The following is a 15,128-nucleotide window of genomic DNA, read 5'->3' as shown; positions in this document are numbered from 1 at the left end:
GTAAGAACACCAGAAACTGTCCAGTTCACCAGCGCCCTTAGAAATATTAATCAAAACAAACTAAAAAAGAAGGAAAAAGAAGGAAAAAGAAGAAAAAAGACATAAAAGACAGTAAATCACAAACTTGACAGACATTTTATTGATGTTGTTCATCTACTCTGCTCCTGTTCTTCCTTGGCCTTTCTGGTCCAGGAACCACATTGATTGTAGCCTTTTACTTTTCTTCTTTTATTATTATTTTACTCTCTTTTTAAACACAGACACCCAATCTCAGTTCCTTAGTACAAGCATGCTCTATTTCCCCCAGGATACAACCCAGCTCTTTACCTCTATTCAGAGTTTTCAAAATGAGTGGGCAGGGCAAAATGTGTATTCACTAAAAACATTCTTGAGGGTTGTACTACCAATGAACTGCTGGGACCTAGGGACAGTCTGTGCCAAAGCAACATGGAGCTAACTCAGTGTGCTAACATGGTGTGTGCAGATTTTCCACTGCCTTATATCTCTGCTACAGACCTTGCTAAACAAGGGTGGCCATCCAATTACTTCCAGGCAAATCTCATAGGAAAGACATCATAGGCTGTCTTCTAGTATAATACTGCAGTTTTGGAGGTAGCAGAAAAGCTCCAGCCCACCAATAGCCAAGGGGAGAAGCTTTAAATTCCCATTAGTTTCTACGTCACAGAACGCTCTGCTGTATGAATGAACTTAATACTTCAGCCGAAAAGCAGAAGATAAAATTGAAATGTGGGATAGAATACAAAGCATTTTAAATCACTTCAGTAGATCCAATACTGGGAGAAAACAGATAGAGATAGGTCAAAAGGTGGTGGGGCAGGAACTGGAAACAGATGATGACAGACGTAAGAGTAAAGTTCACACCATCATCTCCAGGCAGCAGTCTTGGAACATGAAATGTTCTTAGTGAGAGTAAGGCTTCAGCAGAACCTCTGCTGGAACTGGTTTCTCCACCCCTGCTCTCTGCACAGACTTAACCAGCACCTCTTCTCTCAGCAGCTCCAACCTTTGCCTCATGATTCTTATCGGTCACTTCCAACTTGAGATACTCCAGGTGTCTATGATCATCTCTGCCATATCCTTCTAGTCGTACAGGCTACATGTGACTGGGTAACATTCACCCTTTCAGGATATCTTCCACGACTCTCAAGATTGAGAATGAATGCACTAAAGTATCTGCAATACACAAGTCTCTGAAGGAAACTATTCAATACCAATTACTTATTAAAATAACAAAAGAAACCAAATCCCCAAAAAGACTGTGTGAGCTTTCCCAAATTAGTTTCCATTTAAGTGGCTTATGTTTTGTTACTTCTCTTCCATCAGAAAAAGTTATCTCCTAGAATAGGAGATAATTATTTGTTATCGCCTATTGTAGATAACTATTTGTTATCTCCTATTCTCTTAAAATTTGAGAGAATTTTTAAGTCATTTTAAGTATTTTTTTTTTTTAATTTTCAGTCATTTTTTAAAAAAATTAAAAAACTTTCAGTGTACTGGAAAGAAATATTCTTCTTGCTGCTGAGCTTGTCAGAATATCGCTGTGACATCTTACAGATTTTTTTTTTCTGAGTCTAGCAAAATGATAAAAAGACACAGCTTTCCTACAGGCAAAATCTGTGATATTTACCTGAGGCATGTTGGACTCCAAAGTAAGAAAAAAATGCTGAGACACAATCCCCATTTGCCACCTCTGATAGGCAGGACAAAGTGAAGTGTAATTTCTTGACTCCAGAGACTAAAGACAGAGAATTTTCTTGATATATTTTTATTATTGATTGAAATAATCATAAGTAGAATTCCATAGTCCTTTACTGCTGATACACTTTGCAGACAGACTCCTAACTCTAAGTATTAAAGATATGACAGATGTATTTCTTAACAGAAATGTATTTTTACCTTCTAATATAGATGTCAGTTAAGAATAAATTCTTCAGGATACATTCAAATAAGGCAGGAATGACTGCATAATAAAATTAAATAGGACACTGATGATGTCAATTTTTGTGGTCATGCAGGATAAAAATGCCTACATATCTGTAGCAATAATTTAATGAATGTAGAAATTATACAGTACACTATAACTGGAGAATACATTAGTATTTTATTTTTCAAATTAGCATACCACTAAAATCTCCATAAACTTTAGCTGGGAAAAGATCTTCCTGCACTAGATTTCAATATCAATTGATTGTTATCAGATGAAGTTAAGATTATATATCTAAATGCAGCATTAATACATAACCATGATTTATATCAGGCATTGAGTAATAAGTTTATCTACTTCTTACTTTAGCATTTCACTACAAAGCACCAAAAGGATTAAAGTATCACCTTAGTGCATCCTACTTTAGAAGCTTCCTTGTTCAATTCACTTCATATAAAAGCAATAAACTTCATTCTTCTGATAAAGGAAACAATCCCCACAGGAGTGGAGGGGAAAATCCAGGAGCCCATTCAGACCCAAGAACACTTGTGTAAAATGATCTGACTGAAAAAAGGAGATGGATTCAGCTACATGGATAGCAATAATTTCCATGAAGAGCAGAAAAACTGGAAGAAAGCAGATTCACCAAGGATATCAAACAGTAAACGTGTCTTAGTCTTGCAACGCTCCTCACAGCTACTTTCACTCAAAGCTCGCCAATATGTGAATTTGGAACAAGCCCTACCTCCAGCATGACTGAAACTTCAGTAAGTACAAAAGAGAAAAGTATGATTTCCAGTAAGCCTATTGCCTTCACAGGAAACAAATAGTAGTTGGGAACAGTTATGGGTTTGTTTCTATTGCCCATATGTACATTTATACCACAGATATGCAAAAAATGTTGAAGAAATTTTTATCTTAGCAGATGTCACTGTGCACACTCAACTTTGTTGTCTTTTTAAAATGTTGGCCTCAACATCCAAGCACATATTGCTAAGCAACTTTGAGAAAGAAAAGGTAACAGAATGATAAAAAACATCTTTCTTACTTAGATTCTCAATTGCTATTGAAAAGATATCCAAAAAATCAGCTGAGTTTCTCTAGGAAATTCCGGTAGTTGCAGCTATTATGACCTCCTAAAACACACTGCTTCATCCTAACAGATATCATCTGTAAGAAGGCTTCTCGAGTAGCTTCTGAAGACTAGTATGTTTTATAATAGAAAGATTTCAAACACAAGAAAAAGTATCAGGAAGTAAGAGCTTGGCAAAACCAATGTCATTCCAAGTCCCAGTGTCAAATGACTGCCAAATGATTCAACTTTGGAGTATAAATATTGCAGTAAAACTCACTGCACTTAACAGGCCTAGCTGAACAAGAAACCCATAAAGATCAAGCTGCTGTATCACACCTACAGGAACAAGAGGTGAAGGAACTGAGAAACTCACAATCTGTGATACTTTCAGTCTACTCACTTGGAAGAGATTACACAAACACCAGCACTGTCCAACTGCACTGAGTAATTAATAAAGCCTTGCTGACTAGTACATGGTGGTAGTTATCAAGGGACACAAAGAGAAAAAAAAAAAGGGGGGAAAAAAAAAAAAGGGAGCAAACTAGGCTACAACAAGCTCTTCAGGTTTTAGCTTCCTCTTACACATTTTTTACAACCTCCCAGTTTTCCAGCAGGAAAATTTTCTTCTCATCAGTAGTACTTAAAAGAGGCTAGATACCCACAGCACAAACACTATGACAAAGAAAAGGCTTCTTAAGTGATTCACCTGAACTTTACAGCCTTGGGAGGATCCAGTGACCTGGGTTCTCAAAAGAAGCAGAGGGTACAGAGGGACAAACAACAACCCACTCCTCTCATAGTCTCTTGACACTCATCCATGGGCAAAGTGAGCAAACCATATGGCATTGATGACAGTAACCTCTGAGCCCACTTCTACAGAAAGCCATAGTGAATCTCCACTGATGATAAGTTTATTCTTGACAATCAGATATGTAATGTCTGCATATTATCGAGCAGGGAAAAAAGCTCTGCCTACCTCAAGCATACTGTATTGTCCAAGAAGAAATTGACTTTTCAGGAGGGGAAAATTAAAAAAAAAGGAAAGGCCCACCGATAGTTCCTCCTGTGATCTCTTTTAACTCAGTGTCTGAATGCCATTGAGACAGACAGGTTCTCCAGAACATGCTGTTTGTTGCGGTATACAGGGCAGGCATAACTGGCCAACTGGCCCCTACAAATGGAGCAGGCTCTAGGAGTCTGCTGTAGGAATCAAGGGAATGGTAAATGAGGAAGCAAAGTTCTCCAAGCAGATAGCAGAGAAACAAGAGGGAACTTTCAACATGAGTTGAAAGAGGTAAAAAAAAAAATACTATGACCTAGTAGCAAACAAATTACAACTGCCCAGTTATTGGCAAGAATAGAAAGTACATGATACCCTTTGAAAGTACATGGTACCCTTACAGTAAAAGTAGTAATAGGAGAGAGGATCGAGCAGTTTAAAAACTCAGTAAGTAAAGGAAGTCATAACTCTTATCTCCAGTCTTTTCCCATACATGCAGTTGTGACCTAAGCATAAAATTCACAGACCAAATGGGTGAAGTTTCAAAAAGACCCTTTCTAAAAAAGCATCCTAATAGCCAGACTCACACATATACTTTACATATTTAGAGACAGATTATTCTGTACCCATGAAAGTTCTAAGACTGTTTTTGCCAAGAATTTCAGATGCTACAGGGCAAAGGTTTTTATTTTACTAAATAGGTTTCCTGTTCTAAAATGTCAAGACATTTTCCCAATATTTGAGCTGTTTATATTGCAGGCAAGACTCTGACACAAATATACACTAAGATAAAAAAATCAATAAATAGATATATTTTTAAAAATTATAAATTTATTATACCACTTACCTCTTCAGCCACACTTCAAACAAAATTTTATTTCTCTCTCTTTTATTACCTTTATGCTAGATATGTCTGTGTGCATACTGCTGCAGCTGTGACACTACCATTTTCCATTTGGAAAGCAAGAGCTCCATCCAACCTGGCCGTGAACACTGCCAGGGAATGGGGCAGCCACAACTTTTCTGGGGAACCTGTGCCAATGCCTCACCATCCTCACAATAAAGAATTTTTCCCCAATATCTAATTTAAACCTATTTTCTTCTAGTTTGAATCCATCCCCCCATGTCCTGTCACTACATGCTCTTGTAAAAAGTCCAAGAGATATGGTTAAATGCACAGTCCTGCTAAGTATTTTCTACCTCATAAATCCTTTTGTTCCAAACCTTCTGCCTGCATGGCATTTGTCTTGTTATCATTCTATACTGCCTTAAAAATTCCAGGCAAAGACTAGGCCCTAACAATTTTATAAAAAGAAATTTGATTAATTCAACTAAGTCTTCTAAACAAGTCTTTGATAAAGAGAATAAACAATTCTCATTTGAAACATCATCGAAAAAGAGAAATTTCAATTTTGCAAGAATTTAATAGATTCTTTGGAAAGTTAAACTTTTTAAACATAACTCATTATTACCAGCATAAGGAAATATATGTTCTGGAAAATGATGAATCACAAGAACTATTCATAACCACTGAACTGTAATAAATGCATTTTTCAATTTCAGAAATTATTCAAATACATTTTAATAGTCTGAAATATAAAAAACACAAACATACAGCAAACATGCTCAAATATATTTCAGTTCCAAATAGGAAGGTTTTTCAGACTAAATGCCAAAGCTTTACATGATCATAAATTAAATTCCTTACCGAAATAGGAGTTATCTTCAAAGAATCTCCTGTAGAGTGTGTGAAAAGGTACCACAAGACAGGTCCAATTTCTCCTGTAATAAATCCTTGTGCATGGCATGAACGAGTAGTACAAACATTTTCAATTATCTTTGCTGCTATATGGTTCACTACCCGCTCTTCCTATAGGAAGGAGAAGGAGGAAAGCACATTTGCAAATATTTCTGATTTCTTTGTAAATTACTGCCTATGTCCACATTTTATTCAATGTATATTGTCTTGGTGTGGTTTCTTAATTCCTTTTGATAATTGCGAAAGTAAGTTTTCAAGAAACCACACCTGATGACAAAGTTACGCTCACAGATACTACGTCCCCCACTTTCTCTTCTACTGCAAAGACAATTTAATACAAAACCTTTCATCTCCAAATAATCACCCCAAATTAAATGTAGTCATTACAAATGAAAAGCTTCTGTTATGTTAGAGGCGTTCCATGATCAGTGCTTTATAAATGAATGAATTTGTGTCAACACTCATCATTAGAACATGCCCTGAATAGACAGATATGAAATACTCAGTTACATTAGGAAAAACAATTTACATTAAACCCTCTTTGTCTTTATCCTATGATTTGTTGATATTTCTAAATAAAAGCTTCTTACAAATTAAGTTGTTCCATAACTCCCTTCTAAGCAGACAATCGTGACCAATGCTTAAGATAAATTATTAAGTCCCATTGATTACAACAAGTCCTAAATTTCCATATGAGATTCTGAATCCTTCATATTTTTAGTAGTAACCAAATAATTTTCACTTAAAATCAGAGTCTTTAACAGAACTGGAAGATACATCTCTCGTGTTATTTTGGCTGTGCATTGCCTCACCTCATCTCGGTCTTAAACTACAAAAAAAGTGAAGTCTTTCAACAATGTCTTTAATATCATCTTGAATTCAGCAAGAATTAATTTTAACATAATTTTTATAATTCAATTTGTCCTTATAGTCTGGCTTCACAAATAATTCATCATAATATCTAATTTATTTCTTTCTTAAACTGATTTCTATTTTAGCCTACTAAGCTTAGGATTTCTGATAGCTATCTTTACAATAGAGCCACCAACAACTGTGAACAATGATAATGAAACCTTTCAGCCAGTAGTACAAAAGCCTTGCAGAAGGAGAGAACTTCATTAAGTATATGTTTTTTATATATATATATATATATATATATATATATATATTCAATATCCACTTTTCCTTCTACGGAAGGAAAAGTAGATATTGAATATCCACTGCCTTAAATATGAAGTGATTAAGATTGCCAATTGGGACTCCACTCCTAATTTAAGCGGGCATAAAAACTTAGTAAATGAACTATAATCCCATTAATTAATCACAATCAAAGCAATATATAGTGGATTACTAATGTTCACAAATTTCCAGATGCACTTACAGCTTTTCTTTGCAAAATTTGGTCCTGAAGATGTGCTTTATTTCCTTTCAGCCACTGATGGGATGAGTTATGCCTTGCTCCAGATTGTCCTGCTACTTTGACTAGAAAATGGTCATGCATCATCACTGTGCTCTAAAAGCTCAATGATGCTGCCACCTGAGACCTTCCATTTCAGCTCCTCTGATATCTGTTCCTGAGCACTATCTAAGCAACAAGACTTGCTCCATGTTCTGCTTAATTAGCTGACTGCAAGGGAAGTCTGATCTAAACTAATATCTGGCCTCTTAACTAAAGGAGTCATCCAGTGATGTTACCAGGACATAAGCTATTTTAGTGAACAGAAATGGATCTTCAAGATATAATTAAAGCAGTTCCATCTATCAGTAAGCCTCTGTCCACATCATGAACTAAATGAAATCTAAAACTATGAATAGAACTGTATAAAAGAAGAAGCACATACTTTATTTTCAATAGGTTCAGGTTTCAACTAGTTTTATAAAGCACACTTAGAGCTCCTAATTTCAGTCATGTTGAACACTTGCAGATATATCTGTTTCCAGTGAAGTCAGGGATGCTAAATGAAAAAGAGTCCTGAATGAAAGTGCAAATACCAGAAGGATAAAAAGTTGCAAATTACTGAAAGAAAACTCCTTTTAATCAAGTCTTTACATTTTAATTGGGGGGGGGGGGGGCGGGGATGAGAATCAACATCGTAAAAAAATCTACTTCCATGTTTTTGAAATAACTGAATCTACTGGATATTTTTACTTACTGTTATAAATTTAACAGTGCAGCAAACATTTTGGAAGCACTGAAGTCACAGTACAGTCACTATGCTAACTAACATACTACCAAAAATAGCATAACTTCATTTTATTAGAAGTTAGGATAAAATATTTTATGATCTTTTTAAAGTAGGTTAACTGATGGAACTAAGTTGCGAGCAGTTCTCTCATTGAAGGGAGAGAGGCCCTGCAGAGAGACCTCAACAAATTAAGAGGTCTGGGCAATCACCAACCATATGAAATTTAAGGGCAAGTCCCAGATTCTGCACCTGGGTTGGGACAACCCTGGATGTACGGATAGGGTTTTGAACAAGTGAAGCAGTTTTGAATAAATGAAGCAAAATATGTAAAAGGAAAATGGTTTTCACACTACTATTAGGTACTCAATATTAAATAGGAATATCCATTCTGAAACAGAAAGTATCTTCCATGACTGGATAACATAGGAACTCTAACAGCTTAGACAGTTTTGCAGGAGAAATCAGGACCTTCCTGTCTTAGAGATTGCATACAAACATTTAGAAGTTGAACTTTAACAAATACAAATGCCTGGAACAGGCATTTTGTTTCACTGTTGGAAACAGATTAGCTGTTGGAAAAGATTAGCAAATAAACATTGGAATGTTTACTACATCCATTCTGACAGACCACAACATTAAACCAAGATTAAACATGTCAAATCAAGCCTATCATCTACTTATTTATGAGTCTACCAATTCCCTTATTTTGACACATAATTGAACTCAACTGTTCTTTGCCGGAGTTGAAAATCAGTTTCTATCTCAAGTTAAAAACACTGAAATGCAGTAAATCTGAACTTGTGTTCCCCTACAGATAAAAGACTTTCCCAGTCTTCTACTTCTATCACCCTAAAACTCCTTTCACTGACACATACACTTTTTTTGTCACTGTTAGATTTTCAGGCACAGAAAGTATGTGGAAATGACACTACCTGAATTTTCTGAACATTTTGTTCCTTTATAGGCAAATAAAAGGGACACACACATATTTCAAACTTCTTCCTGTTCTACTGTTCTGTTTTAGAGGGCAATTCTGCTTTGATAATGACAAATCTTATAAAACTTCAGAAGTCCAAGAACACTTCAGAGTAGTTCATAATAAAACTCAAGAACAGTGAACTTTGCTTACAAAACTCAAAACTATATATACCATAGTACTGAATGACATGAACTAGATTTATTTTCTTGGATTTTTATTAAACACATCAAATAAAGCTTCTTAATTGGAAATTATAACTAAAAGTGAGTATTTATAATGCACTGAGGTAGTTCAGACATTATTACTAAATGTTAGTTTGCCATTTTTATAAATACTGAGACAATATGCCCATAAACACTTCAGAAAACATCCTGATGTAAAATTTACTTAACTCACAACTGGGCTTAGAACAATTACAATTAACTTATTATGTAATTATGTATTTTTTAAATTATTAATATAAGAATGTATTAAGAATGAAAAGCTTACGTACTTGTAATATAGAAAAGCTGGTGGCAAACGTTTTCAGAGCTGCATAGCCACAGGACAAAAGGCAATGGCCAGGAGTGAAAACTCCAATCATAAACAAGTAAAAACTTTTTTCTATGAAGGAGGTACAGGCATTGCTGACAGAGATTGTGGGACCATAGCTATTAGAGACATTCAAAACTTAAATAGACATGTTCCTGAGCAACCTGATCTATCAACAGGAGGTTGGATTAGATGATTTCCAGAGGTCCATCCCATCCTCAAGTCTTGTATAGTTTTACAGCTTCAAACATGTTTTAAAAATATATATGTCTTCATTAAAAATGAGCATCCTCACAAACAGAAAGTATAGAAGTGCACAGATGTAGCTGGCTAACCTACACATAATTTTAAATTTATGCTTAATTAAATTTAATTTGAACTACTGCGTGGCAAATGTAATTTTATTTTGTGTCATTTTTTCAAGAAAAAATATATCAAGATAAGTTATTAAGAAAATTTTGACATGTTTCAGGACTAAGGAATTATTTTATTTTATAGGAATAAATTAGTGTCTTATGGATGTCTTGATTTAGTTTCTGCACACTGTATATTCAGAAAAAGCAGGTCTTCCATTACTAAATTTATAATTAAATAGCATCTCACTGCTGTGCCTTAGAGTGACATCTTACTCTAATTATGAGCTGAAAATCATCCACAATACAAACTCAGTTCTGTGTTCTTGGTCACGTGAAGGTTTGAAGATATTAAAATGCATCTAGGCTCTTCCTTTATTAGTCACAATCTGTAGGCAATAAAGAGCTCAAAAAGGAAGGAAAAAAGGTATTTCCTCTTGCTTTCCAACTTCTAGCAACCTCTGACATGTTTTCTGCCTTGAGCTTTGCCTTGGGCAAAAATAAAGTGGTCTTATACAAACAGTGAATGTAAACCCTCCACTCAATTCTTTTTCATTTTCGAAATGGAACTATATGCATATTTTTTTCCCTTCTTCTAGCACAGCTAAGCCATCACCAAAACCAATGAAGAACATAGTAAAGCACATGTACGAGAACATACCTAATTACTACTTTTCTGCCTCAAAAGAATGCTGATAAGTCAATAGGAAAACAATGCAGTTTTAAAAAACTGTGTATCATCCACTTCAAGATAGAAACTTAAATCATGCTCAAAGATTTACAAAGATGTATGAAAATTAATTTGCAAGAGGACAGCACAAACTGTCAGAACATTTCTCAAAAGATGCCTACATCATTAACAAATTTCACATTTATTAACAGTAATTTATATTTACTGTCCCATTTCCCCCAACACAAGCAGCAATACATAAATGTTGAATGTACAGAGAACAACGCTGCATTAATCTTCTTCTTAGGTCATGGTCTTATGATTATTTAAATTCAAGAGCAATGCTTGGTCGACAAGGTACTGCAATGCTGCAGGCTACAATCCTCACACAATGCCTAAAGGGTTATTACTGTGGAGAAATTCTACTGAGGACCATGAAAGAGCCTTACCCCTTCCCGAAGACACCTCATTAGCACAGTGTAAGCAGCTGAGGGAACAGCCCAACATTCCCTGGGGTACTCCCCTTTTTCCTCCTGAAATGAAGCCAATGGCACAACTGATTAAATCAAAAAATCACAACAATCTCAGTCACATAAAAAATGGTAGCATGTTCTTAATAAGGTTCATATTATACACATTTCAGATTAACATATGCAATCAAATATATTAAATTTCAGGACATTGTTACTATTTCATGTGCAACACAGAGATTGATATTTTATTAGCTTATTTAAGAAATCTCCAAAATCCATAACAGAATTTTTCCTTAATTACATAAATATAACGTACAGCATTTGAAACTTAATAAACTTAAATATATCACCAAACACTGGGGAATTTTCCTACTTTTTGCTCACAGCCCATGTTGATTTTGATTAAACTTTAGGTTCTGCACCCTAATAACACAAACAACACAAAATTAATAAAAATATTACATAGAACTTGAAAGTTTTCCCCCAAGGCAATCCACTCAAGAGTATGAGAACATGCTCCCTGGAGTCTGCTCATGCTACTTGTGAAATGCTCTTGGCTTCTGTTTGGAATAAAAATGCAGAGATGGAGTGTAAGATCTTACTTATGAGATTTCATAAGCAAGTACACACACAATTCAGAATTTAGGGTTGCACAGGACCGTTACGATCTGGATATTTCCCTGTATTTTCTAAGCAATAGAAGTGCAAACAATGATCTTATATTTTACCTCATTAATCATCCTGCACCTAAACAGCTGAACTTGAAGTATTTGATAATTTATGATTTACCAAATATTCACATGAAAAAGAAATAATCTTTACCATTATTTCATATAAAAATTGTGGCTGGACCTAGAAACACTTCACAAAACCCCAGAGGGAATAAATTAATAAGTAAAATCGGCCATGCCCTCAAAAACTGACAGCTTAAATGAAAATATTTAACAGTTTGATAAAACAATCAAGCAGGCCAAAGAAAGCACAAAATGGATGGAAACAAAAAAAACAAGTGTATAGTCCTTAATTAATTAGATGCAGTTATGATTTATTTTTCTGTATTAGTCAAGTCATAAGGCTTTGCTGTTTAAAGATATAAGTTGGCAATAAACTTTTTGGTTTCATTTATTATATTACCCCTAACTTGCTATATGATCTTGGCAAGGTCATTCAGCATAACTGTTCAGCAGTTTAATAAGCAACAAAATGCCTACAACACTACAGTATTCTGAAGTTAAATACATATAGAATAGAAAAATGAGAAGTGCTTTTCTTAAAAAAACCTGAATGGTCAGTATTTCCAAGCATACAAATCACACTGATATTTTTGAAATTTTATCAAGACATAGTATCTTGAGCTCATATGTGTCCAAATATTTGTTCCTACACTCTATTAATTTCTTAGTTATAACATAATGCAACCCATTAATATTTGTATGTGTGTGTGTATATATAACCAACCTTGAAATGTGACAGAGTTGCCACTTACATGCAAGTTGTAATGCTTCAAACATTGTGAAATTCATACACAGACTAAAAAATTTATCAGGTCCCATTTTCAGATGGAAAAAATCCGTGCAAATCATTCTGGTGTTATACACCAGTGTTAACAGAATTGTTTAAGCTGTCAGAGTTTAATCTCAAACTAAAATCAAGCCATGCAAAATAATCTTGCCAAATATAATTTTCAAGTTAGAGTTTTAAGTTCATTTGTTTGATGATAGCAGGTACAAATCTTTCCTCCTGAGGAAACCAAGCAAGTATTAAAACATATAAACTGTGACTGTGGGTACATTTTTCAGAACATAATTTCACATTATAAGTTCTGTGAGCATGTATTTGACAAATACTTTGGCAATTGTCCAACAAAAATAGGACAATGCTTGTTTTTCTACAAAAACCAAGGCAACCACTACATCTTGTGGAACATGCAAAGGACCTAGAGGATAAAGAAAATAAAACCTGAAAATTCAGCAGAAAGCCATAACTAAAGCTAAAGTAATGATTCATTTGCCACTTTTGCTCCATTACCAACTGCCTTGTTAAACTAACATGTCAGCATTCAGAGCTATTAGATGATGCAGATAATACAAAGGCTTCAGAGAAGCCAAGGTTAGACTTTTTCTGCTTGAAGACACTTGTTTCTGTTAAGTAAAAGATTATTTTATTCTTAGAATAAGGAAAAACCAATGTGATAGTTTAAAGGATCTGTCAACTCCAATTCTTAATATTGACAGTATTTATTTTCTACAAATAACCTCTGATTACTTTTAATGCAAATCTACTATTTCTAGACTGAAGGTTTAAATCAGTTTTAATCAGGAATAAACACAAGTCAATTTGAAATTAGTCAGTATGATTTCATTTCCTTTTCCACTTTGCTGGGAATCCAACCATGCTACAATAAGATTTAATATGGACTAGACATATAGATACACTAATATATTAATTTATTGATATTACAGACTGTCCTCATTCATCCTATTTAATCAACATCTCTAGCTTAGATGTTTGAACCCTTAGATCTGCCATTTGGAGGTCAGCAGTGTTCATGGTGGTTGATTAAATCCTTTTATGAAGTTAAAATTCTACACTTGAAGTATGCTGTTTAATTAATCTCAGATGAAGTAAACTATTGGATTAGCATGTTTCTTAAAGTAGAGTAAGTATTAGAGAAGACAGAACAAGAAACTGTTGACTATACAAATGACTAAGTAATTTGATTTTTTGGTCTAGTTTTCCATGGGAAATTTTTTCACCTTTGCCAAATTTGTAAGGATCACTTTGTAAGGATCTTACCTTGCTGGCTATGAGGTAAAGCAGCTCCCCAAGTGCTGGTAGAAAGCATTGCTTCAATTTGCTGTTTCTGAAGTTCTCTCTGATTAGCTCAGTTAGAAGTGTAATTGCCTAAATTTAAAAAATCAATCAATAGATCAACTCACATATTTTGTCAAGCAAAATGTACTGCTAAAGGTAAAAAGCTTTGTCTCAAATGCCGTCTTACTGATGCACTCTTCACTTATGCTGAAGAGCCATTTGCAAGGGATTTAGTAAGCATGGAAGGAAAGAAAAAATAATTATTACAAAACATTATATACGAAATATGGAGAAAAATGCAATAAGCAATTAGTCAAATTATCAGCTTTCTGTTCTTTCATTTCCCTCAGGACAATAGAAATAGATCTGCCAGGAAAAGAAAAGCCTACTTGCAGTTCCTGTGTTTCTGTCAGAAGAGCTGGTAACAAAAAGAACAAACAACAAGAAACCTCTAATGATGTCCTTTGAGTAGTAGTTCTTATCAATGGATAAGAACTGTTTAAGTTTTGTCTTCTGATCTCTAAGTTTAGAGGTGACTTACTGAGTAAGAACTGGACATAAAATTTTAGTTTTTTGTATTTCATGAACTTCTGTATGCAAAGCATTTATACATATACACGTGTGTGCACAGATAGATAGATAGACAGATAGATAGATAGATACATTATTTATAAAGATGAGGTGGAAGAAAATTAGAAAATTTGATTCGTCTTGTGCAAGTGACCTAGTAAGAAATCACTTTCCCATGCAAAAGTAGTTGGCAGAAAAGCACTTTTTCTTCCTTGGAGCACCAAGGAGTTTTTATCCTCAACTTCCCTTGTTTTACTTCACCTTCTGACCTTAGCAGCTTCACAACTCCCATCTTTGTACAGCAAAATCGTATCAAAACTGGAAATGCAGTCTTCAAATCAAAGGAAAAAGATGTACTAAACAAACTTTGACCTTCTCCCCATTTTTTTTAAGTAGTGCTCTGCTCGTTAACTGTTTTTAACTGCTTTCAGAGCATTTTTACAGATTTTATTCAGGAACTTTAATTAGCCTGCCATTCCAGAGAGAGTTTTACTTTCATATTTAAGAAACAAATGTATCAGTAGGTTTCAAGGATTCTAATATGTCATCTTGAGAAAGTAGCAGTCAAGTTGATTCAAGTGCAATTCTGCACAAAATGATGCATACACAATGACAGCATTTTCACCTTTATTATACTTCCTTTCTACAACTATACAAAATTACTCTTGCTTTGGTGATGAAATATATTTTGAGAACTACTTTGGAATTCCACTACTTTGTGGAATCAATACCATTAAAAATACCTTGTCATTGCGGTATTAACAGAGATTACA

General features: G+C 34.5%; 1 protein-coding gene across 7 annotated transcripts in view; it reads right to left on the bottom strand.

The window, feature by feature from the left end:
* ULK4 (unc-51 like kinase 4) overlaps nucleotides 1–15,128 on the bottom strand; it is a 206,844-nt gene that overhangs the window by 160,636 nt on the left and 31,080 nt on the right. For all 7 annotated transcript variants that reach the window (XR_008436500.1, XR_008436501.1, XM_053974409.1 and 4 more), the window contains exons 17-19: nucleotides 13,768–13,875; nucleotides 10,948–11,031; nucleotides 5,729–5,890 (exon numbers count right to left, since the gene is read on the bottom strand). Coding sequence is in view for 5 of the 7 variants with exons in the window: in XM_053974409.1 (XP_053830384.1) it covers nucleotides 5,729–5,890; nucleotides 10,948–11,031; nucleotides 13,768–13,875 (354 nt within the window). In the remaining 2 variants the exon portion in view is untranslated. The remainder of the gene's footprint in view (nucleotides 1–5,728; nucleotides 5,891–10,947; nucleotides 11,032–13,767; nucleotides 13,876–15,128) is intronic.

This window comes from Vidua macroura, chromosome 1 (genome assembly GCF_024509145.1).
Source record: "Vidua macroura isolate BioBank_ID:100142 chromosome 1, ASM2450914v1, whole genome shotgun sequence".
Taxonomy (NCBI): Eukaryota; Metazoa; Chordata; class Aves; order Passeriformes; family Viduidae; genus Vidua; species Vidua macroura.
Note: the sequence above shows the minus strand (reverse complement) of the source record. Positions and strands in the feature narration are given on the sequence as shown.